This window comes from Fulmarus glacialis, unplaced genomic scaffold, assembly GCF_000690835.1.
Source record: "Fulmarus glacialis isolate BGI_N327 unplaced genomic scaffold, ASM69083v1 scaffold11179, whole genome shotgun sequence".
NCBI classification, from domain to species: Eukaryota; Metazoa; Chordata; class Aves; order Procellariiformes; family Procellariidae; genus Fulmarus; species Fulmarus glacialis.
Genome location: NW_009232866.1, coordinates 104,713 through 127,920, shown reverse-complemented (window position 1 = coordinate 127,920; position 23,208 = coordinate 104,713). Strand labels below are relative to the sequence as shown.

The 23,208-nt window shown below is 36.7% G+C and overlaps 1 protein-coding gene across 1 annotated transcript; it reads left to right on the top strand.

The window, feature by feature from the left end:
- Nucleotides 1–21,806, top strand: DYRK1A (dual-specificity tyrosine-(Y)-phosphorylation regulated kinase 1A; the record flags this gene model as incomplete). The annotated part of the gene is made up of 10 exons (XM_009585120.1): nucleotides 1–206; nucleotides 9,888–9,980; nucleotides 10,854–11,042; nucleotides 11,772–11,919; nucleotides 15,323–15,609; nucleotides 18,001–18,147; nucleotides 18,525–18,665; nucleotides 18,951–19,257; nucleotides 19,574–19,698; nucleotides 20,963–21,806. Coding segments are annotated over 10 exons (2,267 nt in total), but the record flags the coding sequence as incomplete, so codon positions are not given.
- Nucleotides 21,807–23,208: the final 1,402 nt, after the last annotated feature.

Here is a 23,208-nt window from a genome sequence, read left to right as displayed (position 1 = left end):
GAGGAGAGACTTCAGCATGCAAACCTTCATCTGTTCGGCTTGCACCATCGTTTTCATTCCATGCTGCTGGCCTTCAGATGGCTGGACAGATGTCCCATTCGCATCAGCAGTACAGTGATCGTCGGCAGCAGAACATAAATGACCAACAGGTTTCTACCTTATCATATGCTGACCAGATTCAGCAACCTCTAACATTAACAAACCAGGTAAGTGATAACAAAAAAGTCATTTTAGATGTAATAAGTCTTTCTTTAAATATATTATACACCCGTAAATTACAGGACCAGGGCATATGTTTTTGTGGTTTGGGTTTTTGGGTTTGGGTTTTTGGGGGGTTTTTTTGGTGGTTTTTTTTTTTTTTAACTAATTAACTCCTGACTCTTCAAGGATGGGTGGACAAATAAGTTTCTGGAAGTTGTTTTTAAACATCTGGTACATATTTATTGTGATTATTCTAGTTCTAACATTTTTGAAATGAGGGGAGAAAGATTGTCCAAGTGGAGAGTTGGAAAGAGAGTTTAATAATAGCTTTTTTTTTAGGGCTGTTTGATGTTAGAATGTGATTGCTTTATTACTTGTTCTAATGGACAGTGTTTTAGTGCAGAGTCAAGTCACTGTTTAGTGTATTTGGAATAGAGAGGTTTGCAGAAAAGACACATTTTGTTAAGGAAGATGCTTTGTTTTTGAAAAAAGCAAAATCTAAAGCTATGCTATCATTAGGGTTTTATGAACTACTAATTTACTACTTACTCTTGCAAGGAGGTAAAATGAACACAGGGATTATGATGATTATGGATGCTTTTGAGCTGTCAAGATCAGTGTTTCTTCCTTACTGCTTTTGAGTTGCTAGAACTGCTGAAATAGCTTCCTAACTAATAGTGCTAGGTTGCTAGCCACAAGAGCTAGTATTGCCCTGTGTAAGAGCTAATTCTTAAATTGCTTTCTTAAAAATGGCACAGACCGGTTGTGGAGATGGGAACGCAGATAGATTTCAAAGCTTAAAATCCAGAAGTCTGTAAATCAGAGCTTCAAAATTTGGTGCAGGCTGATGAGGCATGTTCCACTTAAAGAGGATCAAGAATGAAGTCTTTTGCTGCTACCAGATTCAGGTCTGTTCTTCTGTTCAAGATGGCTTTGGTAGAAAAATCTACAGTACCATCAAGGGATGCTCTGTTGGTATTGCTCTGTAGGAAGGCACTTATGCAGAAAGAGGGAAGGATTAGAGAGGATGAGAATGGTCAAACTGAGTGCCAGGGTATTTGATACTAGGATTTGGAGATCTGTAATGACTAGGGCTCTGTGAAGAATGGCAAAGTGAATGGAGCTGGCAAAGAATGTTTTTACTTTCATGAGAGCCACTCAGTAGGAAGAGTAGATCTGCTCATATATAATAGTATTTAGCTTTAGAAATCTACAAAGGTATTTTATGTGACTTTTTTTTGGTTCAAGGTCCCCCAAAACCTCCACAATGAGGTTAGTGAATCAGTCTGCCAATTAAGAAAAGTTGCTGTATTCTTTAAACCTTTCAAGGTACTTATTTAAGCGTTACAATCTGGCATCACATTTGAGAGCTTTATTGTACGTTAGTGCTTAGTTGTTCATGTTTTGAAACCAAAAAGCAAAATCAAGGAACTTCAGGATATATCACCATCTGTTGCTGTTTGTGGTCACAATGGCTTTAAAATGGTAGCTGAATAATAGAAAGCCAGAGAATAGCCAAGAATTCTTGACCAAAGAATGCAGCCCACTGAGTTTAGGGAAAAGGCTGCGATTGGCTCTGGGAAGTTATGCATATGAAGAAATCATCAGCTGGCTACCTTGATAACAGCAATCAAGCTGGCTTTGCACCACTAACACTATTTTATAGAATCAATGTTTTTATTTTTCCAGTTCCGTCTTGTTTTTTCTGCATTATAGCTTCTGTCTTCCTGTTTTACTGTAATTGCATTGAAGTCTTTATAGTCATCTGCCTAAACAGCTCGGGATTGTTACTTGTTTATCCTTTGTGAGCTGCTTTCAGCACCCTTGACTTTGATGATGTGCAGCTTATTGAAGTCTTTCGTGACTCTTTCCTCCTTTGAGTTCTTGTGCTTCTCCCATCAACAAGTCCCATAAAAGGTTCTCCTTACCAGATTCCAGGTTGGTATGGAGGTTCTGTATGAGCCTCTACTGGGGAGTCTCCATGGCTTTTTGCCTTTGCACTGCACTTCTGGTTAATCTTATCTGCAAAACTAAATCCAGCTAACATCTTTATGCTAGTGAGTCAGATCATCTGTTCCAGACCTTGTCTCTGTGCAAAAAAATTTTCTTGTTCTTTCTCTTTCAATAGCTCTTTTGTCAGCTCCAGTTCATCTTGATTAAAATGTAACTCTTTTTTCTTCTTACAAAACCCATGACCCTCTGTTGTTGAAGGATCTGTGCTGTCTTACATTTCTCCATTGCTGTGGATTACCATCTTGCCTTTCGCTCCAGATGTAATCTGCATACCATCTAGGTTTTTAAGTCTAAACGATACATACATCTTACAGATTCTTTCGTTATGACATTTCTACAGGAATCCTTTTTATTCAAGGTATTGCCTTGAATATGCTGCAACTTGTTTCTCTCTGTCCTTGATAAAAGCAGTTCTGTCCTGTATATGTCAATTCTGAAAAACTCTTGCAGAGATCATTCTATGAACCATCCTTGTGCAGTTGTTTCATTCCTCTGTTGGAATCCCACCGCTAGTCATTTCTGTTGTTATGTACTTGTCTGTTATGAAAGCTTCTAACACCAGACTAACCTTTCAGTAATGGCAAACTCTCTTCAGGTGATATACTTCTATGTTTTCAAGTACATATGCTTAAGAAGATCATGTTTTTAACTTGGGCAGCAAAAGGAATAGGCTGAATGTCTGTTGTAGAAGGCTTGATAGATTGATCTAATATAGCCATAAAAAATAGGAGGAGGAAAAAGGTGACTTTTGGCAGATACGGGAAGTGTAATTCTTAAGGGGTAGATCCTTTTAATGCAATGTCTTGCATCCAGTCAAACAGATGAGAAGTTAGGTCTCTGAGCTTTACTTTCCCAGAATTTCCTAATGCAACAGTGGTCGTCAGCAGCCTAGACGATTGGGTCAGCTTTGGTGCTACCAGTTTCAGCAGCCTGAAAGTAGCCCATTTGGGTGCAAGCGTCCAACAGTTGATTAATAGCAAGTTGTCAGCCCCTTTGCTCCTGAGAGTGCTCCATTACCTTGTTGATGCAGTAGCCAGACGGGTCAATGAAGCGGGAGTCTCCCAAGGTCAGCGGTGGTTGTGCCGGGACCGCCAGGCAAAATTCTTTCCCGAGCTCCAGCCACCATCTGCTGGCCAGAGTGCCGTACTGCATTGCCAGCCTTACTGCAAGGCGGTGCTCTGCCTAGGCGAATTGCCTTTTGCGAGGAAAGTCTGCCCTCTCCACTCGAAATATTCCATTGTTTCAATAAACTTGCTTTTTACCAACTAAGCATCTGTTAAATAATTTGTGGGGCAGCTTAGTATATCTTTGAGTGAATCTTCCATTGACGGAATCGAGAATACAAAGGTTACTTTCTTGATTGCTATATTTGCTGAACTTTGCAAAATACTAAATAGAGTATTTTGTCCAAATTCAGACAAAATTGACTTGCTTGAAAATAAAACCCAGGATGAAGTCTCAGCTTTTGGGATGCTGAAGTTTTATAGAAATAATAGATAGCAAGTAGGTCCTCTCTGAAAGCAAATTTCTTGAGGCTGCAGCAAGATACATAAGGATACTGCTTGTCAGTTGCTAAGAGTAGCTGTTAAGCTTTAGCATGCTGAACAGCAGCATTTTCTGTAAACAATGTCATTTTGATAAATAGCAAAGATGATCTGCCTTACTATGTTTTTTCAGGTTATGTTCGTGTCTGTCTTTTTACTGAGGACTGACTCCTTTTTTGGAGGAGTATTGTCTTGTTCAAGTTCCGGTAATGATTTACATTCATAACCAAATAATGGGGAAGCTAGGCCTTGAATGTTAATTTATTGGGTTTTTTCCCTGCTCTGTCCTGCTTCTTTTTGATTTGTAATGGCTTGCAGACCATATTCTGGTATTTTATGAATCATTCACAGTTGCAGATTAAAGGTTAGGAAACAGTAATGACAATTTATATTAAAGTTATATAAATTACTTGTATTTATATTATACGTTACCCTTCAGATATTATTTACATAATCTTCTCTTGCACTTATTGCTTTATGGCTGTGGTGGCCAAAACTTATTCATCTCATCATTGGCAAGGAAAAATAACAGGAAGATACTTCAAAGCCAACCAGATTGCTTTGTTTTTCACTTATTTATGAGGTTTTAAATTACAGTTAAAAACTTCCAGCTCTGTCCTTTTCTATTTTTTTTTCTTCAGTAGTTAGGCTTAAGGCTTTTGTTTCCCGAAAACTGCTGGATTGTAAGGGTTTACTTTAAATCTGTGATTCACCAATTGCCGGGCCTGCTGGCAGGATGGGGTCCTGCGCTTGGTTGTGTGGTCTTACCTCTCTAACGAGTGCCAGAGCCAGCTTCAGGAAAGCAGTAAGAGCGTGTAGCCTAGAGTGAATAGAAAAGATCTGTGGGACCTTTCTCCTTTAGCAGTAACACACAGTAATATTTCTTTGTCCGGTTTCAACTGGTTGCATCTTAAGAGTTCAAGATGTGACTATAAGATAAGAGCTTAAAAGTTTTCACAACTTCAAACAAGCATTTCTTTTGTGCTGTGCTAATGTTTATGTTCATCATGGATACTCAGATTGCCTGAAACTTTTTTCAGTTAAGTACAAAAGATTAGAAAATTGATTTACCTGATAAAGAAGTTGAGGTGAGATTCCTGGGCAGATTTTGGTAACAAATTCCAACAGTTTAGCTTTCACAAAGCACCTGGAATTGAAAGGTCAGGCTGACTGCTAAACGTCTTTCTCTCTGTATGTATCTAATATCACTTATCACCTGCAACATTCTAGATTTTACTGACCAGATGTTGGCCAGAGATTTTATTGACTGCAGCTAGATCATTGCAAAGTTAATGTGTTCTAGCAGGCAGTAGCAAATCCTTAGTTCAGTTACTTCAGCTGCCTCATCAGCAACATTATTATTAGTGATGGTCAGACTTCATCAGACACTGTCATGAACGTGAACAGGCAATTCATTTCAGCAAGAGCATTCCTCTCACTTTTCATCTGTCTCAGACATTTTTTAGAAAAATACGTTTATGCTCCGGCAACAAGAATATCAGAGTGGGGTTTTTCGTTCCCTTTCTCTTACTCCCCCAGCTCCCCGCTGCTTTTTTTTAAAATGGTTGGGCTGAATCAGGCAGGATGAAGTCTTGGTAGATAACCCTTCTTTCCTTGCTGGTTTTATTTATTTATTTAACTTTAAACTTACCTGTTTCTTAATATTACTTTTATTCAGCAATCTTATTTATTTGGGGAAGGAAGCCAGAATGGGGGGGGGAAATACTCACAGAACACAAGTCAATTATTAAAGTAATTCGACTGAAATTCTGTCCCTACCTGCATACAGTTCTGGCTCTGAGTACGGTCAGTTTGAAGAATAGGCTTGGATTTCTCTTGTTTTGTTCTCTGGCACATACACTTTTTTCTTTTTGGTCATTTTTCTAAAAATCTGAAGTTTGCTGTATGTTATGGGGAAGTGTTACTGTGGCTTGTGGTTATAGCAATTAAACATCTGTTTTGTTGACCCTCGGGAGACACCATCTATTATGTGGCTGCCCATTACGATACGGGATTAACAGTGACTTCCTATCCTATATTATTGTGATGCAAGAAGGGTTTTGAGTAGCAAGTAGTGTAGCAGTTGAGACTGGTCCATTCAGTTCTTTAATATGGGAGTCTATTAAATAGGTCATTACAATTTGAATTCTTGCTAAAAGGTACCCTTATAATACAAAATCTTCATTATTTATTCTGTTTGTAAAATGTAACATGTACTATATGGAAGCAGAATTTCTCTTTTTTTTCTTTCTTTTTTTTTAATGAATGTGGATGGTGATGGATCTTTCTTTTTTAAAAGAATCTGAATTAAAGCATTCCATTAACAGAATATGTATATCTGCTCGGAATTTCCCATAATCAAAATAAAATGCATTTAGTAAGGAACAGTGCCATCTGTTTTTTAGATAACAAAGCATGTCCAAAGAGAGAATTATGTTGTCTGTTCCTTCATTCATTAAACCTCAAAGACTGTGCTAGTTAAAATAACGTACCTGAGTTAAAAGTCATAGTTACCTTAAAACATGGTTTGTCTCAAATGTGTTGAGTAAACGTAAGTGGGGCTCTTGGTTGCCTTTTTTTGTATTTATTTGATTATTCTTTGTTTAGACTAGTTACAGATTGCTTCTCAGCACTGTGTCATGTGTCTTTGGTTAATAGGTAAGAAAATAAAATTTCAGTTCCTTACTTGTAATGTAATTTTCATCATGGTACCATCCCAGGTAGCTGTACTGTTTCCATTGAGGCATAAGTGTGGACCAGTCAGAATGTGATGGGTATTTACTGACATATATAATTGTAATGAAAGTAGTTTCTTGTCTCTCAATCTTAAAATACAAGCATATCTTTTGATTTGTGTTCTATCTTTAGGAGGATCTGGGGTTGCAGTGTTGCTGTCTGGCCACCAGATAGAGACTGAAGCTTGTGCAACAGGATTTTTCTTTTTCTTTCCTTTTTTTTTTTACCTTTGTATTTTTTTTCTTTTGTGGTTGAGCATTCTTTGAAGCCAAGAGGGAAACCAGTATTACCCCAATGATAAAGAATTTGAGAGTGTTACTGTATAGAATGGATAATGACCACTTTGTTCCATAGTCTTCCATCATCAGGAACAAGGGAGCACGAGTGTCCAAAAGGATCTTGGAAAAAGAAGAGAATGTTAGATATTTTGCAATATAACGGGGAGGAAGAAAAGGTTAATTCTTTCGCGTCTCCCACCCAAAACTTTATGAAACCAGGATAGCAAAATAGTACCTGTTAAAAAGTTCGTACAGGTTAAAGTGTATCCTCAGAAATGTGTCATTGTCTAAATGCACAATTAAAAGCACAATTGTCAAATAAGGTACTGGCTGCAAGCAACATTGGGGTAGCCTGCAGAATTTTAATTATTTATGATTAAACAAATCAGCAACAAATTAGACAATTTTTTTTTCACCAGGCTGCTTATTTCAGAGTTGAAATTAGAAGATTTTTTTTCTTTTAAGCAAGTAAATTTTACTTATAAATTAGAAAATAAACATGAATACTTGTCCTACAAGTATTCTCTTTCCAAATTAGAGCGACTTTATGTCTGAATGTTGTTCTGAACTATGGAGTTCTTCCGCACTGAGACTCTTTCCTCAAAACTCGTAACCTGCGTAACAGAGACCCTGTGTTGGTCATGTCAGCCTAGGACAGAGACTGGTCCCTGCCAGTATTCGTGCACCGCAGCATGGTTTCTTTTACCGGCAAAATCTGCCGGTGTTCCCGTGTTCCAATAATCTCTTTAAGTCAGGTTAAGAAATTTAAAGGAAATACTGGCATTTGAAGAGCCTGTAAGTGACAGTTGGGATTAGGACTAGATGCCATTTAGTTGTTTAACAGTGCTGTGGGAGAGAACCAAAAGAGATCATACTTAGGTGTGATTTGCTTAATGGTTCATGTCTGTTTGACAGATGAAAGGAAGGAACAAAAATGTTTTGTAAATGTCAAATAGTTTGTTTAGGAAACTTTAAAACAGGCTTTCCTCATGTTTGCAAAATGGTCGTGCTTGTAATAAAAAAGAATTAAGGAATTAATTTCGTAAACCTGCTTAAGGGAAATTGATGGTAGTGGGCATATCCAACAGTGAATTGACTGGAACAAACACCTAGGGCATGACTTGGGTTAAAATTCCCTGAGTTTAACTGTATCGCACCGAATCTGAGAAACATTCCCTAATCAAAAAGACCAGAAGTCAGCAGTCTTGCAGGGGTGTAAAAATGTTACGTGGGCCTATTTGGAGTGGTGTGTATCGAAGCTTTGAATTGCCGCTTCTTAGGAGCCTCCAGCTCCATGGAGTGTTGTACCTGTTGGGAGTCCTAGCCTCATGCAGATGCAGTAAGCTTACTGGAAGTGTCTTGCCTTTCCCCCCTCTCTTTAGCTCTCTCGCTTGTTCACGCTCTGTCTTGCTCTCTCGCTCTTGCTCGCGCGCTCTTTTCCCCCCGGTGCGGTCTGCGCATCCACCAGAGGAAAGCGTGAGCTTTCTAGTATGGTTGCTTGGGTACCTGAGTTCACGTCCAATTTCAGAAGCGCAAACTCTCTTTATTGCTTCTGTTTGTGAGAACTATTTTGGGTCACGTCAACGTGATTTTTTTCATTTGGTCTTTGAGCAAAAAAAAAGCTATTTGCACAGCCACTACTATAAGTATTGAGTAATACCATAAAAGATAGAGGAGCAGTTCGTTTTCCAGTTTGTTTATTAGTTCAGCAATACTGATACAAAAATCAGTTTCGTTAGTTTTGTTGACGGGTTATGCTCTTTTCCTCAGCTCTGCAGGAGGCTGCATATCAGTTTAGCTGTAATAGGAGGCAGCAGATGAGATTAAGCACTTGGAAGTGAAGAGAGTTATGAGCGTGAGCATATTTGATGGCATGAGATTAGATAATGGGAGATGAGAGTTGTAAGGTTGAGTGTGGTGGTGCTCAGTCACCTAACCCTCTTAATAATGAGTAACAAAGTAAAAGAAGCTTTAACATACATGAAACAAGCTTTTCTCCAGTGGAATTGCTTAAACTTGCCATATAGTTCTCTGTCACTGGGAAGAGAAGGGAGTAGAGAGAGGCAGGCTAGGGGACCAGTCACGCTAACCATGCCCCTCTCTCTCCTAGCTCCCCACCTGACACTCTCACTGGGTGAGACAGGGAAGTTGCCAGAGCTTGTCTGGTGGCACAGTTGTGCTGTTAAGTAAGTGTCTGCTGAGCAGGTAGTCGGCTTTAGCTAAATGAAATGGTTTGTGACTTAGTTTTTACTACCTCCTCTTTACTGGGGATGCTACTCACCTCCAGTTGGAACTTTATCTTTTCAGGAACTTGATCAGCTGAGATCTCAAACAAATCCTAAGGAGGAAAAGAAGTTGATTGGTAGATCCAGAATTTACATGGTGTATGTGTGCAAAGACATAAGGAAACCAATAAAAAAAATGGCCTGCTACTGAAGATGGTTTTGTTCTAAATGTAGTCAATTTTAGGAAACAGAAATGAGGAACGTAACTACCTTTTCAGGGACTTTGTTTTAAAACTTTGAAAGTAGATACAGTGTTCATGTGCATTTTTTAGATTTCTTTAGATTTTCTTTAGGTTTAGATTTAGATTTAGGCCTGGGTATTGCAAAGCATGGTAGACCTGAGGGTTTTTTATTTGGAATTTAATACAGTTTAAATGTGGCAAACTGCCACAGTTCTCCTGTAGTTATTACTGTTAACTTCCGTTTGTGGTTTTAATGCAGCTATACGTTAAATACGGTTACAGTTTATGTTTTCAGTCATGAGGTAGAGGAGTAATGTCAGCAAGAATCTCTGTTGTCAAAGGAGCTGTGTATTTAACTGAGGGAAAAACTGTTTATTGGGATTAAGCCTGTTAGGCATAAGAGAGAGGAGAGGTAGGAATCTTGGGATTTATTTCTCTTTCTTTTGGTTAATGAAATATATTAACAGTTAACTTACTTTTTAATGTCTTTTGATTCCTATATTTGTTTGTCTTTTTTTAATGTCAGCTTAAAGAAAAAAATGTTGCAGTGAAATAACTAATTTCTGTGAGGAATTCATGATTTGGTGTAATAATTATATCATTAAAGTCCTAGCTTTTTCTCTAAGTTATGATACGGTCATATTACAGAGGCGGATGCCCCAAACTTTCCGTGATCCAGCCACTGCTCCACTGAGGAAACTCTCCGTAGATTTGATCAAAACATACAAGCATATTAATGAGGTAATGGCTCTAGCTATCTTTGTAATGTGTATCGATGTGAAGGTTTTGTTTACAATACATTAGTAAGTATATTTTCTATGAATAATCTCATGAAGAGATAAGAAAAATCAAACTTTCTGTCTTGTTCACATCTCATTTGAGATCATTGATGTCATGGTCCTGCTTTCTGTCTAGCACATAGGAAATTTTTTATCCTGGAATTTATTTTCTGTTGCTTTATAAACAAATGTTGAGCTTTTCTGCTGCATGATAAGGAAATACGAATGGCACAAACACTCTTTTAGCTCATGCTATAAACCTTTATGAATGTGTCTAAGGACTTTTAAGGAAAATAGTAAAGTGTTTTCTCTAAATTATTTAATTAAATATTATTGGCAAATGTAAGATATAAAAATTATGTGGTTAATATAGGAAAGCATCAGTTAGTTTCTAACTCTTTGGCAATTGTAGGGAATGTGGAGGGGTTTCTGCAGTGATTACTGACTTCTTTGGAATTCTTCTTTTCCAGTCTTGTGGAAAGAGCAACTGATAACTCTTGTTTGCAGGCTACTTAGTATTTTTAATTTTGCTGTGTGTATAGTATACTGTGATGTATCTTTTCTTTTTGCACCTATGAACTCCGGGGATCAGTGTTACTAGTATGTTTATTTAGATCTGCTTTCTGAGTTTTTAAATTATTCAAGACTTTGCTTTGGTATAATGACTTGACTTCAAATAGAGTGATAGCAGGAGAGTATTGTTTGTTTTTCCAGTAGTAGAAGTTGCATTTTAAAATCACAGGATTAGGTATGATGATTATAAAAAGTTGATTCTATTCTTTATTGAACTGCTGTTCTAAAAAGTGCTCTTAAGCAATATACTTTTCACGTTTAGGTTTACTATGCAAAAAAAAAACGGCGGCATCAGCAGGGCCAAGGAGATGATTCCAGTCACAAAAAGGAGAGAAAAGTTTATAATGATGGCTATGATGATGACAACTATGACTATATTGTAAAAAATGGGGAGAAGTGGATGGATCGTTATGAAATTGACTCTTTAATAGGCAAAGGATCCTTTGGACAGGTAATGTGTATCAGCTGAGCAACCGATAATTTACGTGAATCATAATAAGCGTTTCATTTGAAGTGGTATTCCTGTTTCATTCTGAAATTAAACTCTCTTTTATTAATCCTATTATGCTGAGTGCCTGCTCAAGACACTCGTATTTTGTGCTGTTTCTTGTTACTACAGATAACATTTGAGTACACTTCAGTATGGAGATCTGCTAAAGCATTTTGCAAATCCTCAGCCTTTTCTATCAGTTCACATTTTTAGCTGTTTGGCTTGGGTTTTTGAATTAAAACAATAGTCCAGTGCTAGGGATTACCTATTACAAATGTTACTTAGTAACATTTGTTTTGACAGCTTGTAGCTGGAAGGAGCATGGAGCTTTTTTTTGTTGTTTTTGTTAGTTTTTCTGAGACTTCGCCAGTTATTCTACAGTATTGTTTTTGATTATTTGATAATTGCATTTGGATATAATGCCTGCCTTAATGAAGCCTCAGTGAAGCTCAGTGGAGCCTCAGTTCTATTTTGTGACATCATTACAATAAATGTCACATGATCAATTGTGGCTTTATTGTAGTATCAAGTAAGAGAAGAAATTTAAGAAAAGAAATGTAACTGGAAAGAACTAAAGTTCTAAAAGGGTTTACCCTGAATTCAGAAAGTGAAGAAAGTTTAGAAAGTGAGTTTTGCTGAATTTTGAAAACTCAAGAGATTTTACTGATGTATTTGACTTTTCTCTTTCAGGTTGTAAAGGCTTATGATCGAGTGGAACAGGAGTGGGTGGCTATCAAAATAATAAAAAACAAGAAGGCTTTCTTAAACCAAGCCCAGATTGAAGTGCGACTGCTTGAGCTTATGAACAAACATGACACTGAGATGAAGTACTATATAGGTATTTGAATAGTTATTCTTCATTTTTATTTAATCAAATTATGAATACTTTAGATCTTGCTATATAGCGTAGGATGCTTCTGGTGCTAAAGAAATGAAAAGAATAATACAACTTTTAAAATTATTATTTACTGCAAATTTTCCAGTTTGCTTTGCAACAGGACCAAATCCAGAAGAAGAATATATAAAATTATTTGGGATAACAGGCTTGTTATTTTGTAGCATTGAGATCTTCTGTAGAATTTTCTTTTTCCAGCTAATGATATGGATACCTGAAGAAGTTGCCATGGACCGGCTTTTCCACAGAAGCTGTAGTAGTTTGCATCTCTTTCACTACTTTGACTATATCTTAAATTATCTCAGAAGTATCATGGATAACAGCATGCATATTTAATGTAAACCAGCATCATACAGTAGTTTTATGGCTAGCTTAATCATTATTTTTTGATCATGTGTGTTTAAAGTTGAAAATTTTGTATAACAGAACTGAGATAAGACTTGTGAAAATGTTAAGACTTGCCCATTTATAGCTCAGAAAATATTTTAAAGCTTACAATTTTGAGGGTTCCTGTAGATTGGAATGCTTTTCCCTTGACTTACTATTATAATGCTACTTGAACTTTATAATAATGATGAAATTAAGTCAGCTCACGTAAAAAGTTTATTAAATCCTGTCTATCCTCTGGAGTGGAGAATTGGGCAAAAAGATGATGGAAGGAAAGCAACAGCATGTTGTAAAGAGAGAGGGAGAAGTATGAAAAAGATTGATTAAGGAAGATGAAACTGGTTTTAAGCATCCTTTAGTCTGTAGAAGCTGAAATACTAACAGCTATGCTTTTCTGATTTGCATGTATATATTGGATTACTAATTTTTCTTCCTGTAGTTTAGAAAGCAACTTTTGAAATAATGTTAATACACAGTGATATTAAATTATCTGATGATAATTTAATTACATTTTAACTTGTTTTATAGAATATTATCTTCAGGATACATTTTATATATTCAGTGTAAAAGTTTTAAAGGTATTTTTAACTTAAATTTATTAATAATGTGTTTACATGAAACAAAAACTAAACTTGACAGCATTCTATATCAAAAAGATGTTTCAGGAATGTTAAAGACATGACCAGTTTCATATTAATACGCAGCAAATGAAGACACTACAGGCATCATCAAATAAGCTCTTGGAATTTTAAATTTTTAGCGAGTCTGTTTGTAACATCAAGTAAAATGAAATGGACCAAAACATCATATAATCTCCCTCTGTGAGTAAAGGCAGGATGCCTTTACATAGAGAGCAGTGCTGAAACAAAAGAAAATGAAAAAAAGGTTCTGATAATTTGAACAGTGGAGAAATAGTATATACTGCCTTTGCTTAGGCAGGTGATTTTAGGCTTGCTTTAGGCTTGTTTCAAGCTGATTTCCAAATCTATTAGGGTATATTTGAATAGTTCCCTTTTTATTTAACACAGTATTTAATGAACATGACAGCATCAGTAAAGATCAAAAAATTCAAATAGATAACGTTTTGAATGAATACCTTGTATTGCATACTGTGCAAAAACTGATCATGGAAAACTGAGATCTCTAGGCACTTCACTGGAAAATATTTATAAGTATAGGAACAGTTGCTTATGAACATACTTTTGCAACAAGACTTACTTGAAGCATTCAGCATATTAATGTAAAAAATAAGTTGTCTGTAGGACATGTGGACAGTTCACCCTCACATAGGCTTTCAGATACGTGATGCTGAGAATAGCTGAATAAAGCTGAAAGCATTGCAAGTTTTACAATATGCTGTGTGATGTAAAATGTAGACTTCAGGGAGAACATGGTTAAGTACCTGATTTTTTTAAGGATGTGAAGTTTAACTGCTTACGCTTCTGTCAGATCTCCTCTAGTACCTGCAAACCTTCTGATTGGTCCCCCTCAGGTATAGCACAAGTGTAAGAATGCATTAAGGTCTTCAAGTTTTGTGAAAGTTGGTGGCAGAGTGGAGGAGAAATGATCAACTGTCATGTTTTCACTGAAGGAAAGATGTGGCAAGTTCAGCTCTTATCCAAACTATTTGAGCTGTGTGCGGGTTGCAAGTGGTACTAGCTGGCCAGTAGCATGCTGGTAGTTACAAATCAGTTGGAGTAAGTGGTGTTTCTTGCCAAGTTGGCAGGTCCAGCAAGCTTAGGTGGTGCGGGGAGGAATTTGAATCAAGTGTAGGAAGACCACAAGGATATGAAAAGGTGCTGGTGCTTTCATGGTGGGAGGATAGTGAAAATATGGCAAAGATGAGAGAATATGAAAGGTCTAGACAATGATGCGTTGCAGGAACTGGCATCAGGGTGGAAGCAAATGGTATTGTTACAGGTAAGTTGCAAGGGACACATGAACTGGCTTATGATAATGGAGAAAAAAAAATCCATAGGACACCAAGTAATGACCTTAATTGAAAGTCTGAATTCTTATTGTGCTGATATTGGTTCAAGATCTTATTATGACAAAAAGGGGAGTGTGTTGCTTTTTATCTGAGGGCTGAAGTATTTTTCCTATTTCAATTTTCTTTTACTTGTGGCAACCAACCTGAATGATTGACAGACTGGTAAACCCTGCTTGCCTCTAAACAGATTAATGTGATGAATTTTTCACCTATTTCATGAAAAAAATTGATTGGATTTGGACTGGATTGGTTGCTTGCATAAATTGAGATTATGCCTGATTGAAATGAATATAATGCCTTTGGGATATTTATCAGTTTTATTAATTGAAGTAATCAGTTGAAGTCATGGCTTATAAATTGCAGTAGTATATTTTAAATGAATATGACAGTCAAATATTTTCTCTGTAAATGTAAGGGAAATTCCTAATAAAGAATTCAGTCTAAAGTGTGATATCTGCTTTACTGTTGAGAATGCTGCTGTATGTGCACTTTTCTCCAACCTGTATTCAAGTCGAGCGAATACAATTTTAGCTTTAGGAGTGTGGAGAAATGAGCTGTCTCCTGAAAAAGATCAAAAGTGTTGTGACAAAGGTTGCATTATACACAGTTTATGCTTCTTGTCTTTTTTGCTGATATTTTTATTTACCCACAAATGTGTTTGGCTTTGCTAGTAGGGAAGTGATAGCTTATTTTGAAAAAATACCTCTTCTATCTTTTTTGGTTAATATAGCTTTACTGAGGTACACCTGAGGACACTTCAGATGTGTAAAATGTCCCCACGTACCCTAGGCATGGCAGCAATATTCCATAAATAACCATAGATCTAGGAAAAAAAAGTAACACTGTATTATCTTACTCACAGGTCAGCTTCCTACATATTGATTAAAATATTTAAGCGTTGTGTTGTAATTAGTATTTAATACTTACCACACAGGACATGTGTTAATTATTTTCTTCCCCTTTTTAAAGTGCATTTGAAACGCCACTTCATGTTCCGAAACCATCTCTGCTTAGTCTTTGAAATGCTGTCCTACAATCTGTATGATCTGTTGCGGAACACCAACTTCAGAGGTGTCTCATTGAACCTGACACGAAAATTTGCACAGCAAATGTGCACTGCACTGCTTTTTCTGGCGACTCCTGAACTTAGTATCATTCACTGTGACCTAAAACCTGAGAATATCCTGCTCTGTAACCCCAAACGAAGTGCTATCAAGATTGTTGATTTTGGCAGTTCGTGTCAACTTGGACAGAGGGTGAGTATTAGCAAAAATTCTAATTATGCTACTGTTGGATACATATGGAAAATTTAGTATTTTTAAGTCATAATACGTAGATAGCTAATTTAAACTTTATTAATGGTGACTTAAATGAAATAGTAATTAATTTTTACATAGGGTGTAGAAGCTTTAAGTATGAATTTTAGTTCCATAGTAGATAAACTTTCACCATAGTGATAAACTTTCCATCTTTCTTTTCTCCTCAGTTGTGTTTTTATGTTAATGCAGAATGCATCAGCACTTGATTGTGGAAGTGTGCAGTGCTATTAAATAAAATACTCTTTTGTTATTTTCTTATTCCATATGTATTACTCCTTCCACTTTAGCATGTCTTCTAGTGTGCCTTGGAGATAAGAAGATATTTGAGGGTCGAGACAGTGCAGTACCTGGCTCTTAAAGATACTGAACTGAGTTTAGTGGCAGTATTACTATCAGTAAAGATGCACATGTGCAGAGCATTTCCAGGACAAAGGGCCAGATTGCTTTCTGTCGGCAGTTCTTCAGATTAGGATAGATCTGTACTATTAAGTAGTTGTCCAATAATTTGTAATTGTGTCCTGTTGTTCATGTACTTTGAAGATGAGTGCATTTTTTTATTTGAGCTGTTAGAATCTGTTGAGGATAGTTTATCCAGCATAGCCAATTAGCTCTATATTTGCTTTAAGAAATGTTAAAATATATACAATAACTATTAATATAATATATTAAGATCATAAATAATTCTGCTTGCATGCCAAAGCCTGTTTTCTTTAGGAAGAGCTTTGAATCATATTCCTCAAGTGTTTGATTTGTAATGACAGTTTGCTCACTGAAAAGTTTATCAGGTTATACTGTTCAGCGTGCACCTTACAGTCTAGTACAAATAGACTCTTTCCTGATTGAAAGAATTATATTTGGCTGAGCAAGTGACCACTTCCATTCAGGGTACCTTTGCTTTAGTTATTTGCACTGAAAAAAATTGTTAGCTAGAGAGGTAGGGAGGACTTCTATAGATAGAAGTTAGACTTTAGTTGCTTTGAAAAAAGGATTTTGAGCCTTCCTAGGTCAGTCATGTACCTTTGGCAGTTTTATCTATAAATTTGTGAATGATATCTTTTTGCATTGAGAAAGCTGGGCGTTAATAAAACCAAACCAACCAACCAAAAAATCTCCCAAAAATATGCAACATTTGCAAAGGAGGTAAGTTTCAGAAGTATCACTAGCTACACTGCAGATGGCATCATTATATGAGAAGAATTAAGAAACTTCATGGACTAACTTTAACAGAAGTCCCCCAGTTCTCTTTTCAGGAGTTGGGACTGGCCAGTAGCACTCCGTCGCTTTTTCCCATAATAAGTTTGGGAAAAGCAGGTCAGAATATTTAATATTGTATTGAAAGCAGTGGTGAGACATATATTTAGATTAATAAAAGGACTTTTTGCTATAAACTAGAAACTTTTCAGCCCGGGGTGAAGGAAGACACTAGGAGGTGAAATCAGATCTCGATTGTTTAGGTCAATAATAAGATAATTTTGAGACGTTAAGAAGCACAAATACAAAAACCTAGTGTAATTCCTCATTAAAGTTAACTTAAATAGCGGTAAGGAAATATCAGTACCTTTGTGGAAAGTGCTGGATAAAATTGCATGTTACTTAGAATATAAAGTACAGTTCTGTTTTGGGTATTTTTTTGTTTGGTTGTGTTTTGCTAAGGGTTTTGGAGGTGGGTTTTTTTTTTTGTTAAGGTTTTTTGTTTGTTTGTTTCTTTTTTTTTTAATATGCCTATGGTTAAGCCAGTCTCCAGGTTAAGAGTCAAGATAGAATTATCTGTCTTGTGAAATGAGCAGGATAGTTCGGGGTAGAAGGAGGTTGCTTTTTCCCATGTGTTGTTTTCTAGTTCCTGGAACGACCTGATAATTTAATCTCATTTCATCACATCATAATTGTTGCTTCTGATCTTTTACTGTAGGTTTTGTCTGAAGTGTTATGTGATTCTGATGTGGCTTGTGGAATAGTTTTTCTTTGGGTGATACCAGACTAAAATTTTGTTGTATGATTACCTGTAATTGCATGAGATTACAGTCATCAACCCTAAAGTTTAAAATACTGTCATCATGAGTGAATCTGCACGTTTTTTGTGAATCTGCACTTTTTTTCTTTCTTCTTTTTTTCTTTTTTTTTTGTGAGTGTGAATGCTAGTATTTTCTTAAGAATTAACAATTGCATATTTTTATAAATGTAATGTATAGATACTTTTTAGTATCACTGATAGCTTGGCTTTTTTTTCCTACACTAAAAATCTATTTCATGGTAGTTCTGTTTTGTAATACAGAATCATAATAGTGCTCTTTGGATGCTGTGTATTACCTTTCGATGCTTTTATTTCAGATATACCAATATATCCAGAGTCGTTTTTATCGATCACCAGAGGTGCTACTGGGAATGCCTTATGATCTTGCAATTGATATGTGGTCCCTTGGGTGTATTTTAGTTGAGATGCACACTGGAGAGCCTCTTTTTAGTGGGGCAAATGAGGTATGCAGCTATATTACAGTACAAGTAATTTGATTTTTTTTTTGTTTTGTTCATTCTCATCATGACTTTCATCTGTTTAATTGTACTGCATAAATTAGGGAAGTCTAGTAATTCTAAAATGAATAAATGTCAATGACAGCAATGTCTTTGTCAGAACTCTAAATTGCCTGTTAATAATTTTCTGTTTCTGGATCCCCCTCCCCTTATTCCTTATTCTCTAATTTGTTTTGTACATGCTGGATTTCTTAAACTCACAATTAATTTGAACTTGTCTGGGCAGTTAACATTTGCTTCCCATGTGACTATAGAATATCACTCTGTCACACTGCTCAGCTGTCTGTCACATGTTCTTCACAGATATTCTTTGTTTGGAACAGGTGGATCAAATGAATAAAATAGTGGAAGTTTTGGGGATACCACCTACCCACATCCTTGACCAAGCACCAAAAGCAAGAAAGTTCTTTGAGAAGTTGCCAGATGGCGCTTGGAACTTGAAGAAGACCAAAGATGGAAAAAGGGTAGGTTACATAACTAGGATGAGGATATGGACTGTGTCTTTAAAAAAAAAAAATATATAAAAATGGTGAGATGTTACTTTGCTTTACATCTTGCCTTACTGAAAATGTAGCTTTACTGTTGTTTTTTATTGTTCCATAAGACAGGTTGATTAAATAACACTTTCTGTAGTGTTGAATAGTTTCTTACTTTTATTTGACTTCCTTCCTTTTATGGCATGTTTAAACTATGCACATCCAAGGCTTAATATATGACTTGATTTCAAACAATTTCTAACTTCCCAACAGGAATACAAACCACCCGGAACTCGTAAACTTCACAATATACTAGGAGTTGAAACAGGAGGACCAGGTGGACGTCGTGCTGGGGAATCGGGTCATACTGTAGCTGACTACTTGAAGTTCAAAGACCTCATCTTAAGGATGCTTGATTATGACCCTAAGACACGAATTCAACCTTATTATGCCCTACAGCATAGTTTCTTTAAGAAAACAGCAGACGAAGGTACAAACACAAGTAACAGTGTGTCTACAAGTCCTGCCATGGAGCAGTCACAGTCTTCAGGAACCACCTCTAGTACATCTTCAAGCTCAGGTAAGATTTTCTCATTAACAGGTAACAAAATTATACTTCCTAATCACATCAAAGGAATCTTTCTCAGATAAATGTCTTCTCATTTTTTTGTTAAAAACCAAATATGTCAGTCATGCTCATCAAAACAACTATTTTAATCAGCTGGAAGAAGTAACTGCTCCAACAAAAAATTAAAAGTAGATGAGCAAAAATGTGCGTGATTATCATAGGTCTTGTACTTTTACCTTGAAGCAGTTTAAATGTCTTCATGCTGTCATTGTTTTACAGCTTACTGTAAATTTTGTCTCTAATTATTGTGCATGTTATGATTTTATAGGTGGATCTTCTGGAACAAGCAACAGTGGAAGGGCACGGTCAGACCCCACACACCAGCATCGACATAGTGGTGGACACTTCACTGCTGCTGTTCAAGCTATGGACTGTGAAACACACAGCCCACAGGTATGCTCAAGTAGAGCTTTGGTCTGTTTGTTTTATATGAATTTCCTGAGAGTATTAAATCCCTAAAACTAATTAACACTTTCATTTCAGGAGTGAAGTGGTTTAGACATAGAACTAGCCATCAGATTTGGTTTTTTACCCCCAACTCTTGCATAGTCTTGTGTATGTTAGGTCAGTCACGTAGGCAAAAGTACTGCAGGTAGCTGTAAAAATTTCCATAGATTCTGCAGAAGTGGAGGTTTTGAATCAGTAGCAATAAGTCAGGTGGAGCTGTCAGTGCTTCATCTTACACAGGGCGTAAGGGTACACAGAACTATGCATCTTCCAACTCAGTGAAGAACTAGCTTGTACTTCAGTGGACTCCTGCTGGAGTTCTTCCATTTTACGGTGTTCAGGTACTTCACCAACATTATCATTGGCTGAATTAGTGTTTATTCAGTACTTCTTCTTGGAAAGAAGCAACAGCTCGTTAATTAACTACAAATAATTCAGTAATACTTTTATTTTAGTACAGAACTGATAAAAATATAAATTAGTGTATGTTAGCTTGTTTTATTCCTGGATGAATAAAACTGAAATGTGATAAATCAGTATCATTTCTGTTCATCGCTTTTACAGATGTAGACTCACTTTTACAGGTGTAAAGCAATAGCCTCCAAGCATTACACTCACAAGAAAAGAAAAGATGATCATACGTGCTTCTCTGCAGCTGACAGAAAACAAACTTTTTCTCCCAAGTAGACAATTTAGTTTATGCAACAAATTGGTGTTTAGCTGGATCTTGCTATTTTAATCATCTTTAATCAGCTGTGTTCTTCCAGAGGAGTAGGTAGTACTCTTCTAATGCTGTTGACACTGTTCAAGATATGAACTATAATGTATTAATTTAGCTCAGTATGCTATTTGTATCCAGAGGCCTGAGTCAGAGGTCAGGGCCTTCTTGATCTAGGTGTTGTACAAATATTATTTACTATTTAAAGCTGCTTCTATAATTTTGACAGTAAGGTCACATGTTGGACTTACTTAAACTGTTTGAAAAAAGCATTCAGAATGTGAACTCATTTTTCTTAAGGTATATTTAGAAAAGTGTATTAGAAATGCTTCTTAACTACATGGTTACATTTCTAGAATAATCTTGCAACTTCAAGGTTTGGTTAACTTTTTCAAAAGTTATCATAGACCTTAATAACTTAATTTCTCTCTTATGTTGCAAATGGACAGATTTGATGAAGCATTTTAATTTTTATTTTGCTTATTAACATAGGTTCGACAACAGTTTCCTCCTCCAATTGGTTGGACAGCCACTGAAGCTCCTACACAGGTCACTGTTGAAAACCATCCAGTTCAAGAAACCACCTTCCATGTAACCCCTCAACAACAGAATGCATTACATCATCATCATGGAAATAGCTCTCACCACCACCACCACCATCACCACCACCACCACCATCATGGACAGCAAGCCTTGGGTAGCCGGACCAGGCCAAGGGTCTACAATTCTCCAACAAACAGCTCCTCCACCCAGGATTCTATGGAGGTGGGCCACAGTCACCACTCCATGACATCCCTGTCTTCCTCAACTACTTCTTCCTCTACATCTTCCTCCTCTACTGGTAACCAAGGCAATCAGGCCTATCAGAACCGCCCAGTGGCTGCTAATACCTTGGACTTTGGACAAAATGGAGCTATGGACATGAATTTAACAGTCTACTCTAATCCGCGCCAAGAAACTGGCATAGCTGGACATCCAACGTACCAGTTTTCTGCTAATACAGGTCCTGCTCATTACATGACTGAAGGACACCTTGCAATGAGGCAAGGGATTGATAGAGAAGAGTCTCCCATGACAGGAGTTTGTGTTCAGCAAAGTCCTGTGGCTAGCTCGTGACTAAACTGAAACTAAGTTTGTTTCTTGTGTGTTTTTATAGAAGTGGTGTTTTTCCAAAAACAAAGTGCAAAGCTGCTTGAATCAGAAGGAGATAAACTCACTGAACCTTACCGCTACAGGAGGGCAAAGCTGACTATTTTTTTAAACTTGAAAAGATTGCAAAGGGACAATGAAGTTTTTTTTGTTGTTTTTTGGGGCTTTTTTTTGGTTGGTTTTTTTGTTTGTTTTTGTTTTGTTGTTTTGTGTTTTTTTTTTTAAGAGCCATGTCCGGACCCACCCTAACGGATAGCTTAGTGGTGTTCACCTTTTGCTTCCCCCATTTTAACTTGCCACAACCTAGTCATAGTTCGGTTTTTTTGGGGAGGGTTTTTTTTTGGTCTCATTCAACAGGGGTTATTGTTCAAATGTTAGCTGTAGTTGCAAACTAGTTTCTTTTTAAAGGCATTGCACATGATTTATGAAAAGGCCCTTTGAAGTTTTTGGGTGGGAGGGGAGTGAGTAATTTTTTTTTTTTTTTTTAGTTCCCCAAACAAACACGGGCACAGAAATGCAGTACTGTAACAAAGAGGGACCTTCAGATTACACAAATATATATTCTTCAGCTGTAAAAAGGGACGGTTGTAATGGAGTTTGTAAGGCACATTAAGCATGCTAAGTGGCGGTGATCAGAACTCTCCTTTTCTGAATCTACTGAGGATCAAAGCAGCAATTGTAATGGGATTCTGTGGGTCTCGTATTTTGGGAGACCACAGTCAGTTAGTATTGAAATATGACTGGTTTCATAACTGAGGTGCACTGAGAAGCAATCAACGGGTCGGTCCTGGCCAGTCCTGGGGAGGTCTAAGTGGTGGTCTTTGGGATAACCTTTGGCCTTATGGATTTGGACTCTTAAGTTAGAAGAGCCTGCCATTTCAGATGCAATCACTTTTGGACATGCTTTTGCAGACAGTCCTTAATGCTGAAAACACAGAGAATGGGTAATTCAAGAGGCCTTTCTTTTAAAATAGACTTTTGTGACCCACTTATTGTAAGGTATTGCAAGGTCACTTTGCGTGTGTCATAAAGTTGACTTCCTTATTGGTTGAAGGTCACAGGAGTAGTGGTTTGCGTTTGATGGAAATAGCTACAACTGTGTCCCTTCCTGCTTTTTACTTTTTTCTTTTGCTTTTTCTCGGCACGTGGTTTCTCCACCATTACTTCTGCACAAAGACGTCTTCTGTTCATCCTGAACATTTTTAAAAATGCAGAATTTTATGTGACTGCTTTTTTGCCTCACAATTATGCTGTGAATTTTACAAAAATTTATTTTCTTTTTTGATAATTTATTGTACCAAAGCTGTTTTTATAGCACATAGATGTCTGTAACCAATAATGTAGCAGTTCTGCACTTTGACACAAGGTGTAACTAGACCATTTTTAAATGTCAGTTGAAAATTATGGCTGTACTATTGCTTAAACAAAACTGGAACTGTTGTTGAATTCATAGCCAATACATTTACAGCAATCTGTGTACTGAACATAATAGATTGACATCTACTTCGAGACTATAACATCTGTTACATTATAAATGTGTTCAGGCTTCTGAAGGTAAAAGGGACACTAGATCCAGAAGCTATGAAACC